The sequence below is a fragment of the Hyaena hyaena genome, unplaced genomic scaffold (assembly GCF_003009895.1).
Source record: "Hyaena hyaena isolate Hyena2069 unplaced genomic scaffold, ASM300989v1 scaffold_539, whole genome shotgun sequence".
Classification (NCBI taxonomy): domain Eukaryota; kingdom Metazoa; phylum Chordata; class Mammalia; order Carnivora; family Hyaenidae; genus Hyaena; species Hyaena hyaena.
In genome coordinates this window covers 846,695-861,367 of record NW_024081169.1, presented here as the reverse complement: position 1 = coordinate 861,367, position 14,673 = coordinate 846,695, and the positions used below count along the sequence as shown (strand labels likewise).

General features: G+C 43.4%; 1 protein-coding gene across 1 annotated transcript; it reads left to right on the top strand.

The window, feature by feature from the left end:
- Nucleotides 1-559: 559 nt before the first annotated feature.
- ADAM30 (ADAM metallopeptidase domain 30) lies at nt 560-2,929 on the top strand. Its single transcript, XM_039255670.1, has one exon. It carries the CDS (start codon nt 560-562, stop codon nt 2,762-2,764), a length of 2,205 nt encoding a protein of 734 aa, XP_039111601.1. The 3' UTR covers nt 2,765-2,929.
- Nucleotides 2,930-14,673: the final 11,744 nt, after the last annotated feature.

Here is a 14,673-nt window from a genome sequence, read left to right as displayed (position 1 = left end):
TGAGCTGGAAACTTCCTCTTGCCCGCAGCCTGGAGCTCCGTGCCTCGCGTCGGGTCGAGGATTAGACCCCACCTTGGTACTCTCCGGCTCTGCGGCGCAGGCGACCCCAGCGGAAAAACTGGGAATGGTGTGACTGCGAGGCGCGCACGCTGGCCTAGGAAACATCAGATTCCCTCCGATGGAAAATACCAGATGTGTCCTAGGGCGTCTAGAGACAGACGAGATGGCCCAGGACGCAGCGACCCTTTAGCAAGATCTCTTTTGTTCCTGTTTCTCTAGTCCTTCTTTCCCCAGGCTGCTCTCTGCCCAACAGCCCCTCTTCCGTTTTCTTCTCGCTCAACTCTCCCTCAGTCCTCCCTCGTGCGGCCAACGGCACGGCGCGGAAAACGGAACTAGATACGTTCTGGGAAGGTCAACAGACCAGATGGCACCGCGGAGGCTGGGGTTCCCGCAGCCCCTGCCGTGCGGGCCCTGCGGCCGTGAGCTCCCACGCCCCTAGCGGCCGCCCCTGGAACCTGACTCGCAGGTTGGCTGCGGGGACTGACTCGCCGGGGCTGCTATGAGGTCAGGGAGGACCTTACTCTCTCCAGGCCGCGTGTTCCCGGTGCTATTCCTCGCGGGGCTCCTGGCTGATGCTCTTGGCGAGGATTTAATTTTTCACCCTGAGTGGGGATTTGAGTCCTATGAAATCATCATTCCCAAGCAGCTGAGCTTCCGGGAGGGGCAGCAGGGCTCAGTCAAGCAAATGTCCTACCTCCTGCAGGTTAAAGGCAAGAAGTACGTCCTCCACTTGCGGCCCAGAAGGCTTCTATTGCCCCGAAATCTGAAGGTTCTCTCCTTCACAGAACAGGGGAAACTCCTGGAGGATCACCCTTACGTGCCCAGGGATTGCTACTATATAGGCTTGGTTGAAGGAACTCAGGATTCCGAAGCGACTTTCAGTACATGCACTGGGGGTCTCCGGGGCATACTGAAAATTTATGATGAACATTACCAAATCGAGCCCCTCAAAGCCTCTTCCAGTTTTGAACATGTGATGTATCTCCTGAAGAAAGAGGACAGATTTCAGAATCAGTCCTGTGGCTTAACTAATGACAAACTAGAGAAACAGATGGCCCGAGGTGAGGATGTGGCTAGGCTTAGGGACTTGGCTGAATCCTATTCACATCAGAGGTACGTGGAAACAGTCATGGTCTTTGATCACAGTAGATATATCTTCTTGAAGTCCAATGCTACTAAAATCATACATGATGCCGTTCTTTTGGCTGGGATTTTGGATGCCTTCTTTACGGAAATCAATGTGAGGGTACATCTAAAAGGTATTGAAATATGGACAAGTGGAGACAGGATAAATATTCGCCAAATGAACACAAGCAAAATTCTAGAAGCATTTTTGAAATATCTTAGAACACACCTCTCTCCTCAAATTCCAGCAGATTGGACACATTTGTATGTTACAACTGCCTTTATTCATTGTCTTGGATGGGCCTATGTCGGAGGTGCATGTTCACAGAACTTTAGTGGATCAGTCAGTAGTTTTACAAGTCTAAATATCCTTGAAGCCAGCCGATGGTCTGCTCACGAACTGGGCCATGGTATTGGAATGCAACATGACACAAAAGACTGTTGTTGCAAGGGTAAGAGAACTTGTATCATGGGCACTGGGATTGATGGGTTTAGTAATTGTAGTTATATCAATTATCATAGTTACATACATTCAAACGGAGACTGTCTAAATGATATCCCAGGACTGGGTTATGTGATTAGCAGATGTGGGAACAGAATTGTGGAAGAGGGTGAAGAATGTGATTGTGGTTCAGTAGAGGACTGCAGAAGTGATAGGTGTTGCAAATCGGATTGTAAACTCATGCCTGGTACCAGCTGTAGCACCGGACTTTGCTGTCATAACTGTCAATTTCGTCCACTTGGGCACACGTGTCGGAAGGAAGAAAATGAATGTGACCTTCCAGAGTACTGCGTTGGAAACTCCGCTTTCTGCCCAGAAGACACGTATAAACAGGACGGAACCCCTTGCAAGCATGATTCCTATTGTTACAGAAAAGGTTGCCATTCCAGATATAGGCAGTGCCAAAGCATTTTTGGACCTGGTGCCAGGGAGGCCCCCAGTCAGTGCTATGAAGCAGTTAACATAATGGGTGACCAATATGGGAACTGTGGGATTGTGGGAGTCCATGCCTATAAAACATGTACCGCGCAAAATGCAGTATGCGGCAGGCTACAGTGTATAAACGTCCACACCATCCCTGATCTGCCAGATCATACTACCATCATCTCTACTTATCTGCGAGATGAAAACCTCATTTGCTGGGGGACAGGCTACCATAAATCCATGATACCCATGGGCATACCTGACATAGGTGTAGTAAATGATGGTACCCCCTGCGGTGTGGACCGGGTGTGTATTAACGGTACTTGTATGCCTAGCTCAGTCCTTGAGTTTGACTGTGAGCCTAAGAAGTGCAACCACCGAGGCATTTGCAACAATAAAAAAAACTGCCACTGCATTTATGGCTGGGCGCCTCCCTACTGTGAGGAGACAGGGTATGGAGGAAGCATGAACAGTGGACCAGCGAGAATCCTGACAGAAGAGGTGCCTGCCTCAGTTCAGATTGTGTCCATTATGTTAATACGCCTTCTCTTCTTAGCCCTCTCCGTGATCATTGTGCTTTTCAGGAGATTGATAGGAGAACAATTAATCCCCAAACAGGGAGAAATAGCACCAGCTACCGCTAGAGCTCAATAATCCAAGGCAAAAAGTGTCAAGAACTCAAACAAGTAATCGGGCAGTCCACAGTCATTTAACAACACAGAGCCATACGCTGAACAAACATTCATTTAGCCAAACAGCACTTTGTTCTTCTTCCAGTCCCTTTTTTACATAATGTTCCTTCAAGTTTGGATCAGCAAATAAACAATATCCTTGATTGGGAAGCAAAGCAGTGCATTTCACTTTTTTGGTATTCACTTGCCCCTTAATTTGTGATCAAGTCTTGGATAGCCTGAGAAGTATGCCCCCGTGGTTTTTCTGAACACCAGAGCTCTGAATATTGTTTTCACGGGTCACTGTGGTTTTCACAGTGGAGTCTCATCACTCAGAATCACAGTAAACAAAGTGGTCATCTGCCATTCCCTATGCCTCTCTCAACGTGATCAGTGAGAACTCTGTCCTAGCGCCCCGTGCTGACGGATACACGTTGACTACCACATTTTAGAAATAGAAAGTGATACTTTATAAGAGGTGTCCCTCAGGTCATTCTTTTCCCCTGTGATGGTCATCTTATGGGTCACTGCAGCTCTGTAGATGTGTGGTCTCTGACGGGCTTTTGGGGATTAGTGCTGGGTGAAGGGCACTAATCTACCATAACTCTTGCATTTCACCCCAGTCTATAAATGATGAGAAGCCCTGGCACCGTCCCGGGGGCAAGACTTTTAACAGAGTTCTGTGCTTTGGGCTTTTTCTTACAGGAGCAGATCTTTTATGAATGTGTGCTGAGGGACATGTGGCCCTAGGTTGGTCACACTCTTAAGTAGAGCAGAAGAGAGTGAGGAACGCCTTCCACCATGTACCCCCATATCTGCTTCCCTCCAAATATTCTCTCCCCTTTGCCCAGTGCTGAGGGTGGGAGGAGAGGAGGACTCAGTGGCACCTTTGGAAGAGTCAGTGCCCACCTCTCAGCCCCAGGGAGGGTCTCGCGCCTCCCAGACTTGTGTCAGCCCGAGTTCACAGGCTAGGTTGAGCCATCCTGCTATTGCCTCACCTTGCCCCTAGGCTCCCCCCTCCCCTAGAGCCACTGCAGGCTCACTATCCCCACCCCAGTCTCCTCTTTTTGTAGCGACATTGTTTTTCTTTTTCTTTCTTTTTTTTCTTTTGCTTTTTTTGGATTTCTTTTTTTGTTGCTCTTTTTTTTTTTTAATAGTTTATTGTCAAGTTGGTTTCCATATAACACCCAGTGCTCATCCCCACAAGTGTCTTCCTCCATGCCCATCTCTCCCCTCCCCCTCCCCCCATACCCATCAGTCCTCAGTTTGTTCTCAGCATTCAAGAGTCTCTCATGGTTTGCCTCCCTCAATCTCCCCCCTACTTCCCCCCTTCTTCTCCCCCGCAACCACATTGTTTTTCTAATTGAGGACCTTGTAGAAGGCTCACAGTAAAGAGTTGTCCCCTTATATTTTCAGGGGACTGTTTTCACTCAGAGGAGAACAAGACTTTGCAATTATCATAATTCTAACATTTTTCAGGCTCGGCCATCAACATTTCAGTTGTAGCTGCAATACTGTTAATGGAGGCTACCATATCGAGAGCTCACTCTGTGCGAGGCATTATTCTAAATGCTTCAAGTGCATTTATGTATTTTTCACTCCTGAAAACAACTCTGTGTGATATGTGTTATTATTATCCCACTCTCCAATAGAGAAATTGAAGCAGAGTGAGGTTAAATAATCTGTTCCAGGGTACATAACTAAGAAATAATGGCAGTATCACAAGAGGCATTATATATGTGTGCTCTCGAGAAGACTGTGCTATTGCTGGGTGGAGTACTCTATAAAGGTTAATCAAGTAAAGTTTGTTGATGGTGTAGTTCAAGCCTACTGTATCCTTGCTGTATTCACTCTACTTGTTCTACAGTGTGAATTTATCTATTCCTCTTTGCAGTTCTATCAGTATGCATCATGTGCTTTGGAGCCGCCTTAGGTGTGGACACTTGTGGGATTATTATGTCCTCTTGATGAACTCACGTCTTTGTTACCTTATTCTGGGAACAGATCTTGCTCTGAAATCTATTATAGCTGATGTTAATACAGCTACTCCAACTTCCTTCTGACTATTGTTCATATAGCATACATATCTTTCTCCATCTTTTTATTTTAATATATTAGTATCTCCATGTTCTCCTTGTAGGCAACATATAGTTGTATATTTTTATTTTATTTTATTTTATTTTTTTGCTGTCCCACCATCTTGTCCCCTCCTTTCCCCCCCCCCTTTTTTAATAGTTTATTGTCAAGTTAGTTTCCATATAACACCCAGTGCTCATCCCCACAAGTGCCCTCCTCCATGCCCATCACCCCCCATCCCTTCCCCCCGATACTCATCAGTCCTCAGTTTGTTCTCAACATTCAAGAGTCTCTCATGGTTTGCCTCCCTCCCTCTCCCCGACTATTTCCCCCCTTCTTCTCCTCCATGGTCCTACGTTAAGTTCCTCCTAATCCTCCTATACGTGCAAACATACGGTAGCTGTCCTTCTCTGCCTGACTTATTTCGCTCAGGATAACACCCTCAAGTTCCATCCATATTGCTACATGTGGCCAGATTTCATTCTTTCTCATTGCCAAGGAGTATTCCATCGTATAGATAAACCACATCTTCTTGATCCACTCATCCGTTGATGGACACTTAGGCTCTTTCCATGTGTTGGCTGTTGTGGAGACTGCTGCTATGAACACTAGGGTCCATGTGCCCCTATGCATCAGCACTCCTGTATCCCTTGGGTAAATTCCTAGCAGTGCTATTGCTGGGTCCTAGGGGAGTTCTATTGTTAGTTTTTTGAGGAACCTCCACACTGTTTTCCAGAGGGGCTGCACCAGTTTACATTCCCACCAACAGTGTAGGAGGGTGTCCGTTTCTCCACATCCTCGCCAGCATCTAGAGTCCTCTGAGTTGCTCATTTTAGCCACTCTGACTGGAGTGAGGTGGTATCTCAGTGTGGTTTTGATTTGTATTTCCCTGATGAGGAGGGATGCTGAGCATCGTTTCATGTGTCTGTTGGCCATCTGGATGTCCTCTTTGGAGAAGTGTCTGTTCATATCTTCTGCCCATTTCTTCACTGGATTGTTTGTTTTTCGGGTGTGAAGTTTGATGAGTTCCTTATAGATTTTGGATATTAACCCTTTATCTGATATGTCATTTGCAACTATCTTTTCCCATTCCGGCAGTTGCCTATTAGTTTTATGGATTGTTTCCTTTGCTGTGCAGAAGCTTTTAATCTTGATGAGGTCCCAATAGTCTACTTTTGCTCTTGATTCCCTTGCTTTTGGGGATGTGTCAAGAGAGTAATTGCTGTGGTGGAGGTCAAGGAGGTGTTTCCTGCTTTCTCCTCTAGGGTTTTGTCCGCATCTGTATTCTAATACCCCTAACATGGTGAAACATGAAGTTAGTTGATTCATGCATTCACCACAGTTTTTACTCTCAGAGTTGAGTACAAAACACTTAGCTTATACTTCCATGCATGTGTTTTCACACATTACTAACTTAGTGAAACATCCTGATAACTGAGTGTTGCTTTCCGCACAGTGTTGTTTCAGAGAGTTGAGCGCACTGTACTTCCCTCAAATGTCTCCGTACTCGTATTCTGACACTTCTAACATAGGGAAATATGACGTTAGCTGAGTGATGCTTTCCCCACAGAGTGTTCATGCACAGAGTTGATTATACAACATGTAGCGAATATGTCCATGCATGTGTTTTCAAAGAGGACCAACGTAGTGAAACAACCTGGTAACTGAGTGCTGCATTCTGCCTAGTGTTGTTTCTCGTAGTTAAGCACCATGCATTTTCATCATTCATCTCTCTATCTGTGTTTTCAAACACAGGTAACATAGTGAAAGAAGTTATTTGAACAATGGGTTCCCCACAGTGTTCCTCCACAGACTTGAGTACATACCACTATGCATGTGTTTTCAAACTTTACCAACGTAGGGAACCAACCGGGTAACTGAATGCTGCCTTCTGCACCGTGTTGTTTCACAGAGTTGGCCACCCTGCATTTCCCTCATTGGTCTCTGCCTCTGCATTCTAACACTACTAACATAGTGAAACATGACATTAGCTGAATGACGCATACCGCACAGTGTTCTTGCACAGAGTACAGTATATCACACTTAGTTTAAACTTCCATGCTTGTGTTTTCAAACATTACTAAGTCAGTGAAACAACATGGTAACGGAATGCTGCATTGCGCACCGTCTTTTCACCGAGTTGAGCATGCTGCACTTCCTTCACTGGTCTCCGCATCTGTATTCTAATGCTGCTAACATAGTGAAACATGATGTTCGTTGAACAATATGTTCCCCACAGTGTTCTTCCATAGAGTAGCGTCTATAACACTTAGTTTATACTTCCTTCCATGCTTGTTTTCAAAGATAACTAACTTATTGAAACAACATGGTAAGTAAATGCTGCATTGCACACCGTGTTTGTTCACAGAGGGGAGCATGCTGCATTTCCTTCCTTTGTCTCCACATCTGTATTCTAACACTACTAACAAAGTGAAACATGACGTTAGTGGAATGAAGTGTTTCCCACATGGTTCATGCCCGGAGCTGAGTATCTAACACTTACGTTATGCTCTCATGCATGTTTCTCCAGACATTACTAACTTAGTGAAACATGATTGTGATTAAAGGCTGTATTCCGCACAGTTTGGTTCATAGAGTTGAGCGTACGGCACTTCCCTCATTGGTCTCCGCATCTGTATTCTAACATTACTAACATAGTGAACATGACATTACTTGAATGATGGGTTCCCCGTAGTGTTCATTCACAGAGTTATAAGTATAACACTTATACTTCCATGCCTGTTGTTATCAAACACTAGCAAACATAAGGAAACAAGACTGTCACTGAATGATGCATTCCGCACACTGTGGTTCCAGAGTTGAGCGAAATGCACTTTCATCAAGGTCTCTGCACTTGTATTCTGACACTTCTTACATAGGGAAAGATTACGTTAGCTGAGAGATGCTTTCCCCACAGTGTTGCTGCACAGAGTTGAGTATGTAACAGTGGCCTTATGCTTCCATGCGTGTACTTTCAAGCATTACCAATATCGTGAAACAACCTGATAACTAAACGCTGCAGTCCACATCCTATTGTTTCTCTGAGTTCATCACAGTGCACGTCCCACATTGGTCTCAAGTGTATTCTAACAGATTTACTTTACAACAGTAAATTGTGATGTTAGTTGAATGAAGCGTTACCCACAGTATTCAGAAAGTTAAGTACATACTACGAAGCTTCTACGTCAACACATGTGTTTTCAAACCTGACGAACTTAGTGAAACAACACAGTAACTGAATGCTGCATATCACACAGTGTTCTTTCACAGAGTTGAGCATTCTGCATTTCCCTCATAGGTCTCTAAATCTGTGTTCTAACACTATTAACATAGTGAATCATGAAGTTAGTTGAACCATGCGTTCACCACACTATTACTCTCACAGTTGAGTACAAAACACCTAGCTTATACTTCCACGCATGAGTTTTCAAACATTACCAACGTCGTGAAACAACCGGGTCACTGTGCTCTATTCCTCACAGTGTTGTTTCACAGAGTTGAGGCTTCTGCACTTCCCTCATAGGTCTCTGCACCTCTATTCCGACACTACTAACATAGTGAAACAAGACCTTAGTTGAATGAGGCGTTCCCCACAGTGTTCATGTACCGAGGTGAGTATGTAACACTTCACTGAAGCTTCCATGCATGTGTTTTCAAAGAGTACCAATGTGGGGCGCCTGGGTGGCTTAGTCGGTTAAGCGTCCGACTTTCGCTTAGGTCATGATCTCGCGGTTCGTGGGTTCGAGCCCCGCGTCGGGCTCTGTGCTGACTGCCAGCTCAGAGCCTGGAGCCTGTTTCAGAGTCTGTGTCTCTCTCTCTCTCTGACCCTCCCCTGCTCATGCTGTCTTTCTCTCTCTTTCCTAGAAATAAATAAAAATATTTAAAAAAAAAAAAAAAAAGAGTACCAATGTAGTGAAACAACCTGGTAATGGAATGCTGCAATCTGCATAGTGTTGTTACACAGATTAAGCATATGTACTTCCCCACATTGGTTTCCACAACTGTATTCTAACCTACGAACACAGTGAATCATGACGTGAGTTGAATGAGGCCTGCCCCACAGTGTTCCTTCTCAGAGCTGAGTATATAACACTTAGCGTGTTCTAATACGCATGAGTCTTCAAACATCGCTAACTTAGTGAAACAACAAGGTAACTGAATGCTGCATTCCCCAGAGCGTTGTTGCACAGAGTTGAGCCTTCTGTACTCCCATCATATGTCTCCGCAAGGGTATTCTAACACTATGGACACTGAATTATGACGTTAGCTGAATGAGGCCTGCCCCACAGTGTTCATGCACTGAGGTGAGTATGTAACACTTCACTGAAGCTTCCATGCATGTGTTTTCAAAGAGTAACAACGTAGTGAAAACGACCTGGTAATTGAATGCTGCATTCCACAAGTGCGGTTTCTCAGACTGAGCGCAGGGCACTTCCCACATTGGTCTCCACAACTGTATTCCAACACTACGAACACAGTGAATCATGACTTTAGTTGAATGAGGCCTGCCCCCCAGTGTTCCTTCACAGAACTGAGTATATAACACTTAGCTTATTCTTCCATGCATGAGTCTTCAAGCATCGCTAACTTAGTGAAACAACCAGGTCACTGAATGCTGCATTCCGTACAGTGTTGTTTCTCAGAGTTTAGACTTCTATGCTTTCCTCGGTGGTCTCTGCATTTGTATTCTGACACTACTAGCATAGTGTAACAAGACCTTAGTTGAATGAGGCATCCCCCAGAGTGTTCATTCACAGAGTTGACTACACAACACTGACCTTATGCATCCATGCGTGTGTCTTCAAACCTTACTAACTTAATGAAGCAAGACTGTACCTGAATGCTGCTTTCTGTACAGTGTTGTGTCATATTGTGGAGTATTCTGCACTTCCCTCAAAGGTCACCGCTGTGATATTGACACTTCTAACATGACGTTAGCTGAATGATGCATTCCCCACAGTTGTCTTGCACAGAGTAAGTATATAACTGCAGGGAGCCGCCGCACTGGCTTCACTGGATGGCAGTCACAGCAAGGAAATGGTAGCATTTGCACAGCTCCTGCCATGAGAAATGAAAACTGGTATCTCCTTCTTCTACTACTGGCTCATGTTGGAAATGAGGCTTCTGGTATTGACCAGGCCTCAAATATTCCAGATCAGACCAATATTCCCCCACACAGATTCCTCATAAAGAAAAGCATATTCCTGCCTTTTCCAAAGAGACTTCAGATGAAAACATTGTGGATGATTGTCAAAAGGCTCTTCCTATAGGCCTTGCAGATCCATGACTTACATAATAAAGGGGGCTAAGAACACGAGTTACAATTGAGTCTGTCCCTGAGACAAAGAGCCTAATTTAGAGTTAAGGGCAGATACCCACCCACACCATGTTTCTGCGGAGCACGCCCCCCCCCCCAAGGCATATTGTATTTGGAGTGACCCATTGAGAAACTTCTTCTTTTGTGATTATGGGAGCAGAGGTATTTCCTGAAAGACCTGTTTGACCCCTGCTCACAAAGAAGTAACTTCACCCTTTTTATGCTAAAAACACTGTCTTATATGCTAAAGATGCCTTCCTTCCCCATAGGATAAGCATCTAAATCACCTACCTCAATCACTATTGATAAAGGTTATGCAGGAGTCTTCTACAAATCTATGTTCTGGGAAATTCTTACATATCAAAGTTTGTCATTGTCTAAGGCAAATGCCACTTCTATGCCGTGCCCCAAACACTTAATTATAAAATAAAGTTGAGCCCTAGTCAGAGCAGAGATGCCTGCCTGGTGATCAGAAAGATTCTTGCGGCTCTCTCGTCCCTCCCTCGCCGACTCCGTCCATCCTTCAGGGACCCCTGGACCCCAGCCGGAGCCGGTCTCCGACATATAACACTTACTTTATGCACAGAGTAAGTATATAACACTTACTTTATGCACAGAGTAAGTATATAACACTTACTTTATGCACAGAGTAAGTATATAACACTTTATACTTCCATGCTTGTGTTTTCAAAGATGACTAACTTAGTGAAACAACATCGTAACTGAACGCTGCATTCCGTACCGTGTTGTTTCTCAGAGTTTAGCACAGTTCAATTCCCTCATTGGTCTCTGCAACTGTATTCTTACAATATTAGCATAGTGAAACATGACGTTAGTTGAATGATGCGCTCCCTACAGTGGTCATGTACTTGGTTGAGTATATACCACTTAGCTTATGCATCAATGCACGTGTTTTCAAACATTACCAACTTAGTGAAACAACATGGTAACTCAGTGATGATGCATTCCGCAGAGTGTTGTTTCACAGATGAGCCCAATTGTACTTCCTCCATTGGTCTCTATATGTGTTTTCAAACACTACGAACATAGAGAAGCAAGAAGTTAGTTGAATTATACTTTCCCCATAGTGTTCATTCAGAGTTTAGTATATAACACTTAGCTTATATTTACAAACCTTAGCATGTATTTACAAACATTGCCAACTTAGTGAAACCACACAGTAACTGAATGAGGCATGCCGCACAGTGTTCTTTCAGAGGTGAGCATTCTGCATCTGTCATCTAACACTACTGACATAGTGAAACGAGAGGTTCGTGGAATGATGCGTTCCTCGTGGTGTTCTTTCACAAAGCTGAGTATGCAACACTTGTCTTATACTTCCATGCATGTGTTTACAAACATTACTGAGTGAAGCAAGCCTATAACCGAATGCTACATTCCGCACAGTGTTGTTTTACAGAGTTGAGCAGTCTGCACTTCTCTCATAGGTCTCCGCATCTGTATTCTTTTGTTTTTAATTTTTTACATGTTTTATTTATTTCAGAGAGAGAGAGAGAGGGAGAGCGTGAGGAAGTGCAGGTAAGAGAGGGAGACACAGAATCCGAAAGACGCTCCAGGCTCTAAGATAGCTGTTAGCACAGAGCCCAACGCGGGGCTCCTACCCACACACTGTGATATCATGACCTGAGCCAAAGCCAGACGCTTCACCTACTGAGCCACCTAGGGGGTCCTCTGCATCTGTATTCTAATACCCCTAACATGGTGAAATGTGAAATTAGTTGATTCATGCATTCACCACAGTTTTTACTCTCAGAGTTGAGTACAAAACACTTAGCTTATACTTCCATGCATGTGTTTTCACACATTACTAACTTAGTGAAACATCCTGATAACTGAGTGTTGCTTTCCGCACAGTGTTGTTTCAGAGAGTTGAGCGCACTGCACTTCCCTCAAATGTCTCCCCACTTGTATTCTGACACATTTAACATAGGGAAACATGACGTTAGCTGAGTGATGCTTTCCTCACAGAGTGTTCATGCACAGAGTTGATTATACAACATGTAGCGAATATGTCCATGCATGTGTTTTCAAACATTACCAATGTAGTGAAACAACCTGGTAACCGAGTGCTGCATTCCGCCTAGTGTTGTTTCTCAGAGTAAAGCACAGTGCATTTCCATCATTCATCTCTGTGTTTTCAAACACAGGTAACATAGTGAAAGAAGTTAGTTGAATAATGGGTTCCCCACAGTGTTCTTTCACAGACTTGAGCACATACCACTACACTTATAGTTCCATGCATGTGTTTTCAAACTTTACCAACATAGTGAACCAACCTGGTAACTGAATGCTGCCTTCTGCACCGTGTTGTTTCACAGAGTTGGCCACCCTGCATTTCCCTCATTGATCTCTGCTTCTGTATTCTAATGCTACTAACATCGTGAACATGACATTAGCTGAATGACGCGTACCCCACGATGTTCTTGCACACAGTACGGTATATCATACTTAGTTTATACGTCCATGCTTGTGTTTTCAAACATTACTAAGTCAGTGAAACAACATGGTAACGGAATGCTGCATTGCACACCATCTTTGTTCACCGAGTTGAGCATGCTGCGCTTCCTTCACTGGTCTTCGCATCTGTATTCTAATGCTACTAACACTGTGAACCATGACTTTAGTTGAATGATGCAGCATTCAGTTACCGTGTTGTTTCGCCACTTTAACAATGTTGAAAACACATGCATGGAAGTATAGGCTAAGTGTTATATCCTCAACTCTGTGAATGAACACTGTGGGGAACACATCATTCAACTAACTTTTTGTTTCACTCAGTAATATTTGAAAACACCTATAGAGACCAAAGGAGGAAGTACAATTGTACTCATTTGTGAAATAACACTCTGTGCGATGCATCATTCAGTTACCAGGTTGTTTCACTAAGTTGATAATGTTTGCAAACATATATGTGGATGCATAAGCTAAGTGTTATATACTCAGCTAAGTGCATGAACACGGTGGGGTAAGCATCAGGCCCATACGTCTCATTTCACTATGTTTGTAGTGTTAGAATACAGTGGCAGAGACCAATGAGGGAAATGCAGTGTAATCAACTCCGTGAAACAACTGTACAGAATGCAGCATTTCGTTACCAGGTTGGTTCACTAAGTTGGTAAATTTTGAAAACACATGCATGGGACTATAAGCCTTAGTGGTATGTACTCAATTCTGTGAAAGAAATTGGTGGTGAACGCCTCATACAACTAACTTCATGATTCACTATGATAATTTTGTTAGAACACAGATGTGGAGACCAATGATGGAAGTGCACTGTGCTCAACTCTGAGAAACAACACTGTGCGGAATGCAGCATTCAGTTACCAGGTTGTTTCACTATGTTGGCAATGTTTGAAAACATATGCATGGAAGTAAAAGTTAAGAGTTGTATACAGCAATAAATAAAAAAGAATTGAGATCATACCATGCACACTTTCATATCACAATGCTATGAAACTCGAAATTAATCACAGGAAGAAGTCTGGAAAACCCCCAAAAACATGGAAGCTAAAGAACACCCTACTAAAAAACGAATGGGCCAATTAGGCAATTAGAGAAGAAATTAAAAAATATATGGAAACAAATGAAAATGAAAATACAACAATCCAAAATCTATGGGATGTGGTGAAAGCAGTCGGAAGAGGAAAGTACATTGCACTCCAGGCCTATTTCAAGAAATGAGAAAAAGCAAAAGTGCAAAATCTAACAGCGCACCTAAAGCAACTAGAGGGAGAGCAACAAGAGCACCCCAAACCCAGTAGAAGAAGAGGAATAAATAAAATCAGGGCAGATATAAACAGTATAGAAAGCAAAGAAACAGTTGAACAGATCAATGAAACCAAGAATTGGCTTTATGAAAAAATAAACAAAATTGACAAACCTCTAGCCAGGCTTCTCAAAAAGAAAAGAGAGAGCACTCAAATAGACAAAATCATCAATGAATTAAAAAAAAAATCATCAGTGAAAATGGACTGATTACAATCAACCCCTCAGGAATAAAAGCAATTATCAGGGAATATTATGAAAAACTATATACCAACAAATTGGACAACTTAGAAGAAATGGACAAATTCCAAAATACACATTCACTACCAAAATTCACACCAAAAGAGATAGAAAACCTGAACAAACCCATAACAAGTGAGGAAATCGAATTGGTTATCAAAAATCTCCCAACAAATAAGAGCCCTGGGCCAGATGGCTTCCCTGGGGAATTCTACCAGACATTTAAAACAGTTAATACCTATTCTTCTCAAACTATTCCAAAAAATAGAAATCGAAGGAAAACTTCCAGACTCATTTTATGAAGCCAGCATCACTTTGATTCCCAAGCCAGACAAAGACCCAGCATAAAAGGAGAACTACAGGCCAATAGCCTTGATGAATACATATGCAAAAATCCTCAACAAGATACTTGCAAATCGAATCCAACAGCACATAAAAAGAATTATCCACCAAGATCAAGTGGGATTCATTCC